The sequence below is a fragment of the Rhinoderma darwinii genome, chromosome 2, assembly GCF_050947455.1.
Source record: "Rhinoderma darwinii isolate aRhiDar2 chromosome 2, aRhiDar2.hap1, whole genome shotgun sequence".
Lineage (NCBI taxonomy): Eukaryota > Metazoa > Chordata > Amphibia > Anura > Rhinodermatidae > Rhinoderma > Rhinoderma darwinii.
In genome coordinates this window covers 97475488-97491558 of record NC_134688.1, presented here as the reverse complement: position 1 = coordinate 97491558, position 16071 = coordinate 97475488, and the positions used below count along the sequence as shown (strand labels likewise).

At 40.8% G+C, this 16071-nt stretch overlaps 1 protein-coding gene across 3 annotated transcripts in view; it reads right to left on the bottom strand.

Moving 5' to 3' along the window:
• The window catches only part of CTDSP2 (CTD small phosphatase 2), a 40562-nt gene that overhangs the window by 13302 nt on the left and 11189 nt on the right, over positions 1-16071 (bottom strand). For 2 of the 3 annotated variants that reach the window (XM_075851950.1, XM_075851952.1), the window contains exon 1: positions 6114-6216. The exons of the other annotated variant lie outside the window; for it this stretch is intronic. In XM_075851950.1, coding sequence (XP_075708065.1) covers positions 6114-6201 — 88 coding nt within the window. In that variant the 5' untranslated portion in view covers positions 6202-6216. Of the gene's footprint in view, positions 1-6113; positions 6217-16071 lie in introns of those variants that run through there. 3 annotated transcript variants of the gene reach the window in all.

The window sequence follows — 16071 nt, the reverse complement described above, 5'->3', positions numbered from 1 at the left end:
TTAGGGAATACCGTTGCAATGAAGGGGTTTAGATAGGTGATACTTGTCAAAGTAACAGCCACATGAATGCCACGACACAAAGTTTCCCAGGAGATCATTGCCCACAGCATTAAACTGCCTCCACTGACTTGCCTTTTTCCCTTAGTGCATCCTGGTGCCATCTCTTCCCCTGGTAAGCGATGCACACGCACCCAACCGTCCACACGATGTAAAAGAGAAGAGGATATCATTGATTAAACTGGCACTGTATTACGCGGCGGAATTGCCCCACGCAAATCCGCGTGGCAAAACCGCACGGAATACGCATTTCGAGACTCAAAATGCACCAGAGTAGACTTTTATATTAAAGAGACTGTCACCACATTATAAGTGGCCTATCCCCTACATAAGGAGATCGGCGCTATAATGTAGATGACAGCTGTGCTTTTTATTTAAAAAAACTATCTATTTTCACCACTTTATTAGCGATTTTAGATTTATGCTAATGATTTACTTAATGCTCAAGTGGGCGTATTTTCACTTTAGACCAAGTGGGCGTTGTACAGGGGAGTGTATGACGCTGACCAATCAGCGTTATACACTTCTCTCCATTCATTTACACAGTGCAGAGGGATCCTGATGTGCTGTCTTATACTTACACATTAACAATACTGAAGTGTTTAGACCGTGAATAGACATTCCACGGGATGTCTATTCACAATCTCTGCACTTCGTTACTGTTTCTATGGTAGTTACAGCCGAGGAAGTGTGATCTCTTTGTAACCTGTCATCTGCAGCGTAATCTCGCGAGATTACAGCAGAGGACGCGTAACTACCACAGACAGAGTAACGAAGTGCAGAGATTGTGAATAGACATTCCGTGGAATGTCTATTCACTGTCTAAACACTTCAGTATTGTTAATGTGTTAGTATAAGACAGCACATAAGGATCTAGCAGGATCCCTATGCGCTGTGTAAATGAATGGAGAGGAGTGTATGACGCTGATTGGTCAACGTCATACACTCCCCTGTACAACGCCCACTTGGTCTAAAGTGAAAATACGCCCACTTGGGCATTAAGTAACTCATTAGCATAAATCTAAAAACGCGAATAAAGTGGTGAAAACAGATCGTTTTTTTAAAATAAAAAGCACAGCTGTCACCTACATTATAGCGCCCATCTCCTTATGTAGGAGATAGGGCACTTATAATGTGGTGACAGAGCTTCTTTAAATACTTTGCTGTTGATATAAAAACCAGCACCTCACTACACTTTAACCCGGTCATTGCCAAGATTATCGGTATTGGCCAGAAACCGCTGTGCTGCACGGACGTCTTCTTGGTATTTAGGTGAACAGAAGCTTCATAATGGAAAATTACATCTTACAAAATTTAAAAGATCACATTTCAGGAAATGCCTGGAGGTGAACTCGATTTTCGTCTTAAAAAACGGTCAATCAGAAGTTCATATCAAAGAATTCTTTGCATCAAACAGCCTTAATAGGTCATAAGAAGACTGAACTAATGAGCAAAATGCTGGAATAGATCCAAGACTGTTCATTGCTGATCCCAGATAATAACTACATTCTAACCTTAGAAGAATGCATGTGCTTACTTCACATACCAGCTACAGCAAACGTGTTATCTATGGGTCTAGGTTTTGAGAAGATTTATAATCAAATTATTTTGAAATGTTCAAAATCAACACGTTCCTTGTCAAAAGTTTTCGATCATCGATCTTAAAAGGGAATGGATCCGGATTAAAACCAGGTAGTGAAATCTATATATAGGTGTTACCTTTCTTTGTAATCCTGTCTGTGATGATAATGAGGAGACTGCTGAGAAGTGATCTGTACAGAACAGGAAGTGTCAGCCTATTGTGAGGCTCAGTGGCCAGAGTCAAAACTGCAGGATTTTAGGATAAATTATTATTTTTTTAATATAGATAACGACAGAGAAACAAAAAATGGATTTCTATTGAAGAAAAGTTTTTATGCAAAAATGTTGCCACTTTTCTTTTTTATACACTGCTCCTGCCACTTTTCTGAAGAGTGGGTAAGGCTTAGAGAAAGGGACATAGCCTATCACAGCCCGACAAATTGACTATAATTTCCATCGGAATCTGGTATAAGTTATAGATTAAATCTACGTTAGCTCGTAGCTGGCACAGATTTCTCTTTCAGGAGCACGGGTGGCGGCCAGAGTTGCACCTTATTTAAATAAGAGATGTGCATCTCCTAATAAATCAAGCACATCTTACTCCAGTGATCTTTATATTAAGACTGTGCCAGTCTTAATAAATCTCCCCCTTGATTTAAACAAGGAGTCATTTTCTGATGACATTCCCTTTAATATCAAATTTTTCTAGTGTTTGTTAGGGATGGTTGTTTATGTATGGGACTAGCAGAAGAATATTAAAGGACGGGTGTCGCGAAAAAAATATTTTTTAGATCAATTTGCTTTTAGTGTTTTATTAAACTAAATTTTATTTATTTGTGTGTTTGTGTTTTACTTTTTTTTTTTTCTACGTTTTTCTTCACTATGGGGGCTGCCATTTTTTTTTTCATCTCTGTATGTGTCGCTTAACGACACATACAGAGATGGAATACGGCACATGCATCCCCATAGAGAATGCGAACGGGTGCCGTTCCATTCACTATGCTGTACACCGTCTGTGTGGGAACGGCGCCGCTCCCACACAGTCCAAATGGAAGGTCTTCGGCCGAGCGACATCCGGCGCCATTTTCTTGTGGACCGGAAGCCGCGGCCGGACAGTAAGAGACTACTTACGGTCGTGGCTTCCGGACATGTGTTCAGAAGCGAGCGGACGGACCGGATGGAGCGGCGGCGGCAGGAGCAGGTAAGTTATTTCTGTGTATGTACGGGTTTTAGTGTGTGATTAGCACTGTATGTAAGCCTACTACACTGTGCATTCACTCAAAAAATGGCGGCACACAGTGTAGGAGGTTTGAACATGCAATCCCCTCCTTTCTCCTGGCACTAGCCAGGAGAAAGGAGGGGGGATTCTGTGAGCTCACTAGAGCGAGTGTGTCTTCTCAAATTTTGCAGCATAAAGCAATGTGGTTGCTTTACCACATGCCAATGCTGCCATTTTGGGAATTGCTCCCTCTAGTGACCAGCACAGGGAAATGTTATAAATTAGAATCTAATTTATAATATTTCCTGACCTGTTGAAAAAATTAGAACAATGTCTAATCATGTATTTACTAACTGTTTAACTAAAAAAAAAAAAAAATTTCTAGCGACACATTCCCTTTAAGATCTTAGGTCATTAATGGACATACATTTTGAACACTTTAGAAGACCGTTCAAGCGCTCCAGGAGCAAAATGTGACTAAAGTGGCACAGCCGTAAGAACTTACATAAACAACCAGCAGAACATTACTAGGTCCACCGGTTACCTGGTTCCGGAGGTCTGTGTATTGGGCTAAGGGAGATGTTCGGACTAGATTTGAGCGCACGTCGACTACACAATTTGTTGCAGGTCAAATATTATGTAATGTATGAGTTAACAAAAAGTATACAGTTTTGACTTTTCAACATAATATTTTCCAAATTAATTACAGAGATTCCAGGAAGAAAAACTCCATTACGCTAGATTCACATTCTGAATGTATTTTGTAAGTAAGTAATGGTCTACGGAGGGCCACAACTTGATTAGATGAGGTTTGTCTACCAAAATAGTTTGAGGGGGGGGGGGGGCAGTTGTAATTAAAAGTCTATCATATGGAGCTACACATTAAAATTATTAACGATCGGATGCTACACCAGACTTTCAATCTCAGTGTCACACTCCTGTAGGATCCATGACAATGAAAGAAGAAGAATATAAAAAAAGTAGCAAGATCTGGCCGGTGGTGTTCCCACCGAAACACTAGTATATAGGGTCACATGGTCAATTCCATCTGGAACTCGCCTCTTATAAAGATGTCTGGGCTATAAACCTGCCAGACAGTAGTAAACACAGAGAGCTGGTGTGAAATTACCCAGACTATTTCCGCTGCAGACGTACAAGGTATGAGCCTAAAACACAGTAATTACTAGGACTGCAATTTGTAAATACCTTTTATAACTTCCATGAAATACAAGCAGTCTCAAGAAAACCTATAACAGTGTTGTTCAAGCTTAGAAAAAAGGGTATGCTTCTTTCCAGAATCGGCACCGCTCTGGTCTACAGGCCACATCTGGTATTGCAGCTCTGCTGTATTCACTCGTCTTACCATATAGCAACGTCATTGCTATTGTGGGTGAGGAGATCTATAAAATAATGGAGGAGCTGGAAAAGTGGTCTCTTACTAGACGTGAATCACAGTCACAACCATTTTTCCCAGATAAGTTGGGTAAGTGGCTACTGGGAAAAGAATGCCAATATAGAGCACTAATTGACTGGTATCAGCTATGGAGGAAGGTGGTTGGATCACTGCATAACCACAAACAATAAACACTACATAGCGCACTTTCCGATTACCAATACTGATCCTCTGTGTCACATCATCCGTGTGGCACGGACACTGGGTCGTGGCCGCTTTAACAATGGTCTATAAAAAAAACTTGATGTAGAATTTGGGTCCCCATCCAATTTTTATGTCAGTTAAATCAAGGGTTATATGGCAACCTTAGCTTAATTTAGCCAAATGAGCAGTATCAATGACAAATCATTGTTTTGGACTGTCCAGGAAGCAACTAACATAAGGATCCAGGTTAGGGCCGGCGATTATGACCTAAATGAAAATCATGATTAACTGAACATGTAACCGCGATGACGATTAATGAACAATTATTTAGGCCACACGCATGCCATGCCCTCTATTTGCATGCTACGCCATTGAATTAATATTTATTCCCGGAGTCTCCTGTATAATACTGTATATAATATTACCCGACACTGCCCCCACACGGTATAATGCCCCAATAGTGCCTCCCACACCGTATAATGCCCCATAGCTGCCTCCACACATTATAATACCCCTATAACTGCCTCCACAGTATAAATGGCCCCATAGCTGCCTCCACACAGTATAATGCTACCAAAACTGCCCCCACAGTGTAATACCCCATAACTGCCCCTCCCACAGTACAGTGCCCCCATAGCGGTTTCTACATAGTATAATGTTTTTATAACGGACTTCCACGCAGTATAATATACATACTCACCTAACCCGTTCCAACGACGAGTGGAGGAGATCCTCCTCTGGTCTGTGCAGCTGGGCGCAGACAGGCGCAATGACGTCACTGCCTCACGCCCGGCGATACATAGTGAATGGTAGAGCTGTGACCTTACGGCCCCCTGCTCTACCACTGGATTCAACTATATCTGCGTCCTAAAGATGCAGAGAAAATTTAAACCAGGAAAATATAATTGATAAAACCGAAATTCGCAAGAGGACGTCGATTAATTGCGCTGAATTTCGATTCATAATTTTTCTAATAATTGCCCAGCCCTAATCCAGGCTATAAAAAGGGACTACTGCGTGCAGAAATTCATAGATTTGTATAATTTTTCATATCTTTGACTTCTTGAGTAGGAGCCCCCTTAAAAGGTCTAGTCAACGTTAATTTTTGGACTACAAATGTAAGGTGGCATTTTTGGGTGAACCTAGCTGGCGTTCAACAATAACATATGAAAGAAAACGGGACACGCCGTTGAGATCTCATTTTCCATACTTCTAAATTTAAAACAGGAGATGACATAAATCCGTCCAGGTTAAACTTTATCAAATATTGAGATCTTTGTTCTTGCCAGAAATAGATGGTCACCATTAAATGACTAACAAGGACAGAAAATTCTGGGAGTAGGAGCTTCAAACCTGACTCATGATATATATATGTCCATTGTAGTAAGCCTCTTATTATAGTACCACAGCTTCCTTCTCTGGGAGTTCCTAAAAGATCTTTTGAATAGTCTTCCTTTAGGCCAATAATGATTTCCTGCCATACCTCGACTATGTTGTCTTCACGTCTTACATATACCCATCTTAGGGCTCATTCACACTTCCGTATATCGAATACATATAAAGTCTTGTTTTTTAAAGAAGCACTCCCACAAAATGTTTTATTCTCTAGCCCATAAGAGAGGCACATTATGTAAATTGTGGTGAAGGTAATCTTCTTACCGGTGGTTGGATTTGTTATCCACTCCCTTCTGGTCCTCCGCCGGGTCGTGTGACCATCAATAGGACTCTCCAACTGACAGTGTCTCATGTGTGGACAGGAAGCCAGTCTACCTATTCATTACTATCACGGCCTCGATGTGAGTCTTATTGGGGTGAATGGAGAAACGGACTTCCTGTCCACACGTGAGACGCTGTGGCAGTTGGAGAGTCCCATTGCTGGTCACATGACACAGCGGAGGACCAGAAGGGAGTGGATAACTCTCAGATACAACTACCGGTAATTTTGACCTTCACCACAATTTACATAATGTGCCTCTCTAACGGGCCAGAGAATAAAATGTTTTGTGGCAGTTCTCTTTTAATGAAAAAACGGTGCCAATACATTTAAATGGTTTTATTCAAATTCTTTTTTTTTTTATATGCACGTGCGTTTTTATCAATACGCAGCATGTTCTATCCGTATCGGTACCGCTTTTAACCCAGAGAAGTCAATAGGTTGACTTAAAAAAAAAAATGTATGTTCCGTTTTTGTACCATATGCGTATTTGTTGCATAACTTTCTAATATACTTGCCATGCATTTTAATTCCTTGCTATTTATCGATCTCTGCTTGTAATCAGTGAATGGGAACATTTTTATTTATATCCAGAGGCTGAAAACCGGAGGAGGAAGAAGAGGAGGAAGAAGAAGAGGAGGAAGAAGGTGCCACTCACACAGGTGCAAACTTTATTAAATAAATACGAGCACTCTCTACTGACAAGCCCTGCAGCTGGGATTAGGTCAGGATGGGTTTTCAGCTACTAAACATGATCAAGTCACTGACAAGAAGCAGAGATCTTATTCTCTTAAACAGAGAATTTATTATTATACAATGTTTTATTTACTGGAAAATGTAGTTGTTAATGCATGTTGATCGCTTAGTAGGATTACCTGCAGTTCTATAAAAAAATCAGAAGTATTACACCGTGACATATATCCCAAATAACACACAGACATACAAACACTACGGCTTAAAAACAGACATTAGGCTGCATGCACACATGCATGGCCTAATGTACGGCCGCTAATGACGGATCCGTGAAACACGAAACGCATACGGATGGCTTTTCCTTGTACAGTCCGTTGTTTCACGGACCAAATCAATGCAAAGGCCGAGACTGTTTAGTCAAAAACTGACAGGAGTAGGACCTATTCTATTTTTTGACTAAATGGCCGCACGGTTCCGTTAGAACAACAGAAGTGAGCATGGCCCTATTGAAATGAATGTGTCAGGGTGCCATCAGTTAAAACGGATAGCAACCTGATGGAAATAACAGAAGCGGGCATTCGTTTTCCAGTTTACTAGAAGACCTACAATATCAATAAGAACAGACTCCTGTCTCCTTCATAGCTAGAACCATTTCCCTGAAGGAGGACAAGACTCTTCAAGCAGATCTGGAATGTCCTCTATTCACATTGTGGTTCTGAGTGATACAACGATGTGCGGAGAGCAGCTGGAAAGCAGTACATTATGTCCTATACTATTTCAATTACTGATCTACAGGGCATTGCTACAGGAGGTAGGACCCTCCTTACACATGTGCTTAACACCTCATCTGACAAATGCTAAATGGGAGCAGTATCTCTCCATACGGAGTAAGCAGCACAGAACAAACATCTAGCGGTTAGTCGGAAGGTGCTCGGCCAAACACTATTAGACAACTTTAATCTCCATATTAAAAAAAAAAAAAAACTAACCAATGAGATATGTGATGTACCACAGGGTGCCCATACACACAGCGGGCACGTGGTAGCAGACCGCACCTGGTCTTACTGCAAACTCCGCATTTTTGCAATGCAGCTTTTAGCCATGCGGCATGTACAGGTACCCTGAAGCTGGACCCAATAACACAATACTCTTTTGATCGAGTCAAATTAACGGTGTGTCACAAAAAGAAAATAAAAAGAGATCATATATGATTAAAAGGCAATGTCCAGATTTAGAAAAACACGTCGGATATATTCCAAGAAACCGTGCCGTACGTATCTATCCACAGGCTGTGTGTGGTGTTGCTGCTCTGCCCCATCCTCGTCAATAGAGCCGAGCTGCAATACCGCCACAACCGGACGCGATTCTGGAAGAAAGCAGCCATGTTTTTGTAATCCTGTACAACCCTTTTTAAATCAGAACAAATGAACACAAGCTCATAAAAATCAATGTTTGATACCCTGAAAATAAAAAATATTAAACACTGTTGTTGTGCATTTGAAATCCGCGACAAACAAAATGCACTAATCGGCATGGCCTCAAATCCATGCAGATCAGTCTGTTTTCGGCATACGTCGGGAGTCCCCAACAAATCCACCACGTCCTCATACACCCCACAAAAAGAGCCAACAGTTCACGCTGAACATTTCCCAAATTTACAATGTCAACAGTATCAAATGGATCGGGGTTCATCAGCTAGGGCTCTCGACAATCTGGAGCATGAAAATTCTGGTCTCTATTTCACTGTAGTTCAAGCATGTAAAATCCGTCTCCATTGAAATTAATTGAAACCTCATAGTGACAGCATCTAGATTTCGTTCTTCAGAACAGAGAAGATGCCAGCCGCCTCATCTCCATTAGTTTGACAATGAGCATTTTGAGAACCCCTTTTCACCGGGTTTTCCGGTAATATAAAATTGATGGCTTATCCTCAGGACAGGCCACCAAATCTAAAATTGGTGGAGTCCGACTCTCGGCACCCCTGACTGATCAACTGTTTGAAGGAGCGGTTTCCACTTAATTTCTTACACCGCTCCATATTGTAGCGGCAGGACACAGTATTACCGCTTCCTCCTAGTCACTTGATAGGATGAAAGCTGTAATACAGAGCTCCACCTCTACAAATGTGTCAGAATTGTACAGTATGGAGCAATGTAAGAAGTTAAAGGGGAAGCAGCGCTCGCCGAAGTACCGTGGCCCCTTCGAACAGCTGATTGGCAGGGTTGATGGCCTATCCTGAGGTTAGGCTGTCAAATTTATTTCACTGAACCCCTTTAAAATCAAATCATGCCTCCCTTTTTTATCTTTAAATTAATTTTGGTTTGATCTATACTTTAAGCTGACTATGTAATAATAATTTTAAAAAAATTATATATAATTTTTTTTTTTACTCCTGTCTGTACACACGTTACTCTATACTAATGACAGGTCTTCTATAAACTGAAGATTGTACAAGGTAATAAAATCGTTTTATGTATCAAGCCTACACGCTACCATGAAGCAGTGAGTCACTAGTTTATGTACTGCTATAAAGTGGCTTTCCTTCACAGGAATGTTCTTACCTCTATATTTATGAAGTCACACAGGTATAAAATTACCACACACTGCAATACCAATACTTGGATCAGTTTCCTCCCATGTCGTATCAGAGCACCTTGTATTTTCACGAATTATAAATTCGATCATGAAATGATTGGATGTGCTCAGTTCTTTATGGTCAGAAAATATTCATTGTTCTCTTGTGGTCTCCTAAGACCAAAGTTTTTTTTCAAAACTACAGGAAAGCAGAATACAATGATAACATCGTACACGTATCTATATATTATATGGCAGGATGCAATGGCAACAATTCAGCTCCTTGAAGCCCAAGCTCGAACGCGTTTGTTTGGAAATCAGAATTAGTGTTTATGAAGTTGGCATGGAATCGGATACTTAGCCTTCATCGCCACACAGGCTCAAGCATTATGAATTACCAAATCTAGAATTACCAAAGGCCAGACAGGTATGAAAAATCGGAGACATTTCTTCACAAGAGTGGGCCATGTATCCAAGGATAAACCAGGCGATGATCACAAAAATAGAAAATTCAAAAAGATGGCGAAGAATAATATGACGACTAGATACGTATTGCTTGGCCCTACAAATTATCAAGTCTGTTCACTAAGCCGTAACTTTTTAACAAAATAGTTAAGATTGTGATATAAGTTTGTCACCAGTTGAAGAACGTCTTTTTGATCATGAGGCTATGTTCACACGCAGAGTCAAAAACTTCTCAAAATACGGAGCTGTTTTCAAGAGAAAACAGCTCCTGATTTTCAGACATTTTTTGTGCCACTCGCGATTTTCGCTGCGTTTTTTACGGCCGTTTTTGGAGCTTTTTTCAATAGAGTCTATGGAAAACAGCGCCAAAAACGTCCCAAGAAGTGTCCTGCACTTCTTTTTCGCGGTCGTTTTTTATACGCGTAAAAAAATGCTGCGAAAAACGCTCCATCGGAACAGAACGCCGTTTTCCCATTGAAATGAATGGGCAGATGTTTGGAGGCATTCTGCTTCCGATTTTTCGACCGTTTACGGCCTGAAAATAGGCCGTGTGAACATACCCTAAATGTTATTTGTTACTTATTATTTCCAAAATGACTCTTAAAACTGTAGTATTTCCAAATACCTTGAGAAATATTTGGCAGATTTGTTGCCGAAATTTTTGCGACTGTTTCATTCATCTGAATAGGGCTTTCAGAAATGCATGCATATGCTGCAGAAACAACCCCATTTAGATGAAAAAATTACTGCAACAAATCTGCTGCGTGTGAACAGTCCCCCTCGTCTACATGCACATGTTGCAGAATTTGATGTGGAAAATCTACATCAAAACTGCAGATAAAATATGCACTTAATATTTTGTTTTTTGAAGAAGATTTTACATTTTGGTGCATTTTCTTTGTTATAATCTTGTCAAGATACAATTCGGAGACAGAAACACAAGATGAATTGACATGCTGCAGAATTAAAAAAAAAATCGACACCGCCGGTCAATTTACGTTCGTAAAAATTTGAAAGGAAACTTGATTAAAAAAAAAATCTGCCTTCTACTTTTTTTTTTTTCTAACGTAAAAGCCAAAAATAAAATGTAAAAAAAAAAAAAGGCAGCTACCAGTGAAAAGAAAGGTCTAAAAAAAAATGTAAGAAAAAAGTTGACTTTATAGTACCACTGTGGAAAGTTTTAAATAAAAATCCCAGATAATAATTAAACGTAGTTTATAACAAAACAAATTTGAGTAAAAGAAAAAAGAAAAGTATTGTCAATGCTTACACAACGTATAGATAATTTACGGACAAGGATTGACTGGAGGGCTGGCACTGCTGTAATGCAGCATGTAAGTGGCAGATGGTGCTTCAATCTGTCTTGTGGATCCTGTGTCATTGAAGAAAGAGAAACAGGGCACTTCTCAATCTGTACTCGGGAAAGCCCACCCCGAGAGAGAGGACCCTCAAATTACATGTGCCAAAGATCAACTCGAGGTGAAAGAGAATACATTTCCTATCAGCCGCTAGGTAAAAAAAAAAAAAACGGTGTTATTTCAGGGTACTGGAAACTGTGCTGAAGCGTAATAACAATAAATTAGCCTCATAATAAAACAACGCCATTAGCGGATTTTTATAGCTAAAGAACAAGGACTGTAAAGTCTTTGTACAAAATGTACACAGCCCTGAGAGATCCATTACAAAAGCACAAACGAACAACTATTCAAGATGAAAAAATCCCTCATTATAGAAGATTATGTGAAACGAAGACACATGCCTGTAAAAAGGAAAACACACACACACACACACACACACACACACACACACACACACACACACACACACACACACGTATAATACATAGAACTACCAAAGTGGCTAACCAGAGTTAGGCTCTAGTCACACCTAGTGGTAAAGGGATTACAAGACGAAAAACAAAAAGGTGAACACCGGAATGACTGATCTCCATGATCAGGTATAGCTAGTAGAAATATTACATTTGGTACTAAAAAGTACTGTTTGTTGGATCATTAGGATGAGGCAGAAAATAGAAACATCTTTATTTTATTCTAAATACAGTTGGGTCCAGACAGTGGCAGACAGAGACAGGAGGATCCCTTGCGCTCCAATATCTCATTATAAATCCCCCCCATTACAATCTATCAGTAATTGTTGGCCATAAAATTCATTAGCTCAGGCATTTACAAGCAATCTAATTGACAGAAGAAGGTTGCTTTAAAGAGGCTCTGTCACCACATTGTAAGTGTCCTATATAAGGAGATTGGCGCTATAATGTAGGTGACAGTAATGCTTTTTATTTCGAAAAACGATCTATTTTAAACCACTTTATGAGCGATTTTTTGCTTTATGCTAAAGAGTTTCTTAATGCCCAACTGGGCGTGTTTTACTTTAGACCAAGTGGGCGTTGTACAGAGGAGTGCATGACGCTGACCAATCAGTGTCATACACTTCTCTCTATTCATTTACACTGCACTAGCGATATAGTTATATCGTTATGTGCAGCCACATACAAAAACACTACGTCCCCGTGCACACAAACATGCTTTTGCGGCCGCAATTCCCCCGAAAATCCACGGGAGAATTGCAGCCCCATTCATTTCTATGGGGCCATGCACACGACCGTAATTTTTACGGTCCATGCATGGCCCGGGAGCCCGCACCGCAGAAAGAATGGACATGTCTTATTACTGCCGTCTTCTGCGCTCCGGGCTCATTGAAAATAATGTGCATGGCCCGCGATTTGCGGGCGGCTCGCGGCTGACAGTCCGCACATGGCTACGGTCGTGTGCATGAGGCCTAACATTACTGTAGTGTCCTGATAATGAATATACATCACTACTAGCCTGGACGTGATGTTTATTCAGAATCCTGACACTTCTGAATCTTTTCTGTGAGATTCCAGCAATGCAAGCATAATCTCGTTTGAAATGACAGGTTACATCGTAATCTCGCGAGATTACACTGGCCTTGCTGGAATCTCACAGAGACGCAACAGACATGACAGGATTCTGAATAAACATCACGTCCAGGCTGGTAGTGATGTATATTCATTATCAGGACACTGCAGTAATGTTAGTGTGTGTGTGTACGTAGCTGCATATAACGATATAACTATATCGCTAGTGCAGTGTAAATGAATGGAGAGAAGTGTTTGACGCCGATTGGTCAGCGTCATACACTCCTCTGTACAACGCCCACTTGGTCTAAAGTAAAAACACGCCCAGTTGGGCATTAAGAAACTCATTCGCATAAAGCTAAAAATCGCTCATAAAGTGGTTTAAAATAGATCGTTTTTCTAAATAAAAAGCATTACTGTCACCTACATTACAGCGCCGATCTCCTTATATAGGAGATAGGGCACTTATAATGTGGTGACAGAGCCTCTTTAAGGAAACAGTGGGTCCCCTTACCTATTGGGCCTCTGTGCAGCAGCACAGGTTGCACCAATGGTATGTCCACCCCTGGGTCAAGAAGTATTTGGACAGTGACACAATTGTCATACTATATCCTAGGGCTGGGCAGTTAAATCGAAAAATAATTGAAATTCAGCGCAATTAATGAACGTCATCTTACGAATTTTGGTTGTATCAATTACTTTTCCCTGGTTTAAAGTGTATCTGCATCTTCAGGACGCAGATACAGTTGAATCCAATAGTAGAGGAGACTGTAAGGTCCCTGCTCTACCATTCACTGTGTATCGCTGGACGCGAGGCAGTGACGTCATTGCGCCTGTATGCGCCGTGCCACACAGACCAGAGGAGCAGAGGGATCTCCTCCACTGGTCATTGAAACAGGGTTAGGGGATTACGATTATTATTTTCAAAAGGCACAATCGGGGGAAGCATTATACAGCATGGGGCAGCTATGGGGGACTTTATACAGTGTGGGGTGCATTATGCTGTGTGAGGGCAGCTATAGGGGCATTATACTGTGTGGAAGTCAATTATAGGGGCATTATACCATGTAGAAGCAGCTATGGGGGCATTATACTGTGTGGTGGGCAGCTATAGGGGCATTATACCCTGTGGACGGAGTTATAGGGGCATTATACGGTGTATGTAGCACTATGGGGCATTTTCTGTGTGGGGCAGTGTCAGGGGGTAATTTACAGTAGTATACAGCAGGCTCCGGGGATAAATATTAATTCAATGGTGTAGCATGCAAATAGGGGTTGTGGCATGCAAAAGGGATGTGGCCTAAATAACCATTCAATAATCGTAATTGAGGTTACATGTTCAATTAATTGTGATTTTTATTTAGGTCATAATTGCCCAGTTCTACTATATCCTCTGTACATACTTGGATGCAGTCAATAACTGTCTGAAGTCTTGAACCCATGGACATCACCAAATGCAGAGTTTCCTCCCTTGAGATAATTTGCCAGGCCTTTACTACAACCGTCTTCTTTTGCGGCTTGTTTGTGGGTCTTTCTGCCTTCAGTAAGTGAAGAGCATGCTCAATTGGGTTGAGGTCAGGTCACCAACTCAGCCATTGAAGAAGATTTTATTTCTCTGCCGTAAGAAGTTCTTGGGTTGCTTTCACGGTATGTTTTGGGTCATTATCCATCTGTGCGGTGAAGCGCCGTCCTAGGAGTATTGCAGCATTTAACTCAAGTCTCGCCCTATACACTTCAGAATTCATCCTGCTACTTCTATCCAGTCACATCATCAATAAACACCAGAGACGCAGTTCCATTGGCTGCCATACATGCCCATGCCATAATACTCCCTCCACCAGGTTTGATAGATGATCTGGTAAGTTTTGAATCATGGGATCGTCTTTCCCTTCACCATACTGTTCTCTTCCTATTATTCTGGTACAAGTTAATTCTGGTTTTATCTGTCCAAAGAATCTCGTCCCAGTCACGTGACCTGCCGTCTGACCACCCAAACCCTACACCGCCTGCTGTGTGGATGGAGGTCTATCTATGAAAGTCTATGTGACTCACATTAAGGCTCTTCTAGTTTTGTATAGAGAGCATGACTTCCAGTCCGGACAGCAGATGCGGTAGGATTCAAGTCGTCAGAGTGCAACACTTCAATTACATCTTCTTTGCTTTGTTTCGACTCCATTGTGGTGGTGTACAGAGGCTAAATGATGAAAATTTGGTCACTGTCCATATACTTCTAGACCCGTTTATAATTACTCTGTTACTCTTCATGGACGATCAGCAGGCTGCCGCCACTCAGCATTTCATTAGGCCCGACACATCTTGTGCCCACACTAGGCTATGAAAACCTCTGTCCTGTGGATGCCTTCTACATTGATGAGCTGAATGCTTGGAATTGCCCATGTACGGTTCCCATCGAAGTCAACAGGTACCCGCTTAATAACAAGGCCAGCAGCGTCTGAGCGAGAGCGGCTACCATATTCTTGTAACAAAAAAAATGTATAAAACAGAGAAATGTATTATTAAAATAATATATATATATATATATATATATATATATATATTATATACATACATACATACACACACACACACACACACACACACACACTTTTACATTCAGTAAAACACCAGGGACATATTTTGTGTCCGTTATTTGTTATGATGACACACTGACCTACATATTCTCTTATACAATTACAAGCTACAGTTTCACATTTATTAAACACATCATACATACATTTTTTTGTGTATTTATAAGCTACAGTGTTTTCATATTAAACAGATCGATACAGAAATCACAATGCTACATGGACACGTGCGAAGATAGAACTGAAAGGACAGGCACCATATTACTACCTTTTTATTCACGAGTGTACAAGTCATAGGGACAAATGCTAGAAGATTTACGTTCATCTACGTCACCATTTGGTAGACCTAAATATAGTCACTGCCTTTCACATGCCCTAATAAAAAGGTATGTTACCCTAATTTAGACGCCTGTAGGAGGACTGGACTGGCCAATGATGACAATAAGGTGAAAATAAAATCCAGAATGTCTGATTAATAATGCACCCGCCAATGTTAGAAGTGTCCAGAGAGCTCATGTGCCCACAGTAACTTGCAGAGCAGGTAAAGCTTTCTGCCCCGATTGGAAGATTGGGGACCATTTAGTAGGTGCATTTAGCAGGAATATATATATATGTGCAGGGACCCTTTAAATAGGACAATAAAACGACAAATGAACGCAAATAAAATACAACTTTATTTATGTGTCC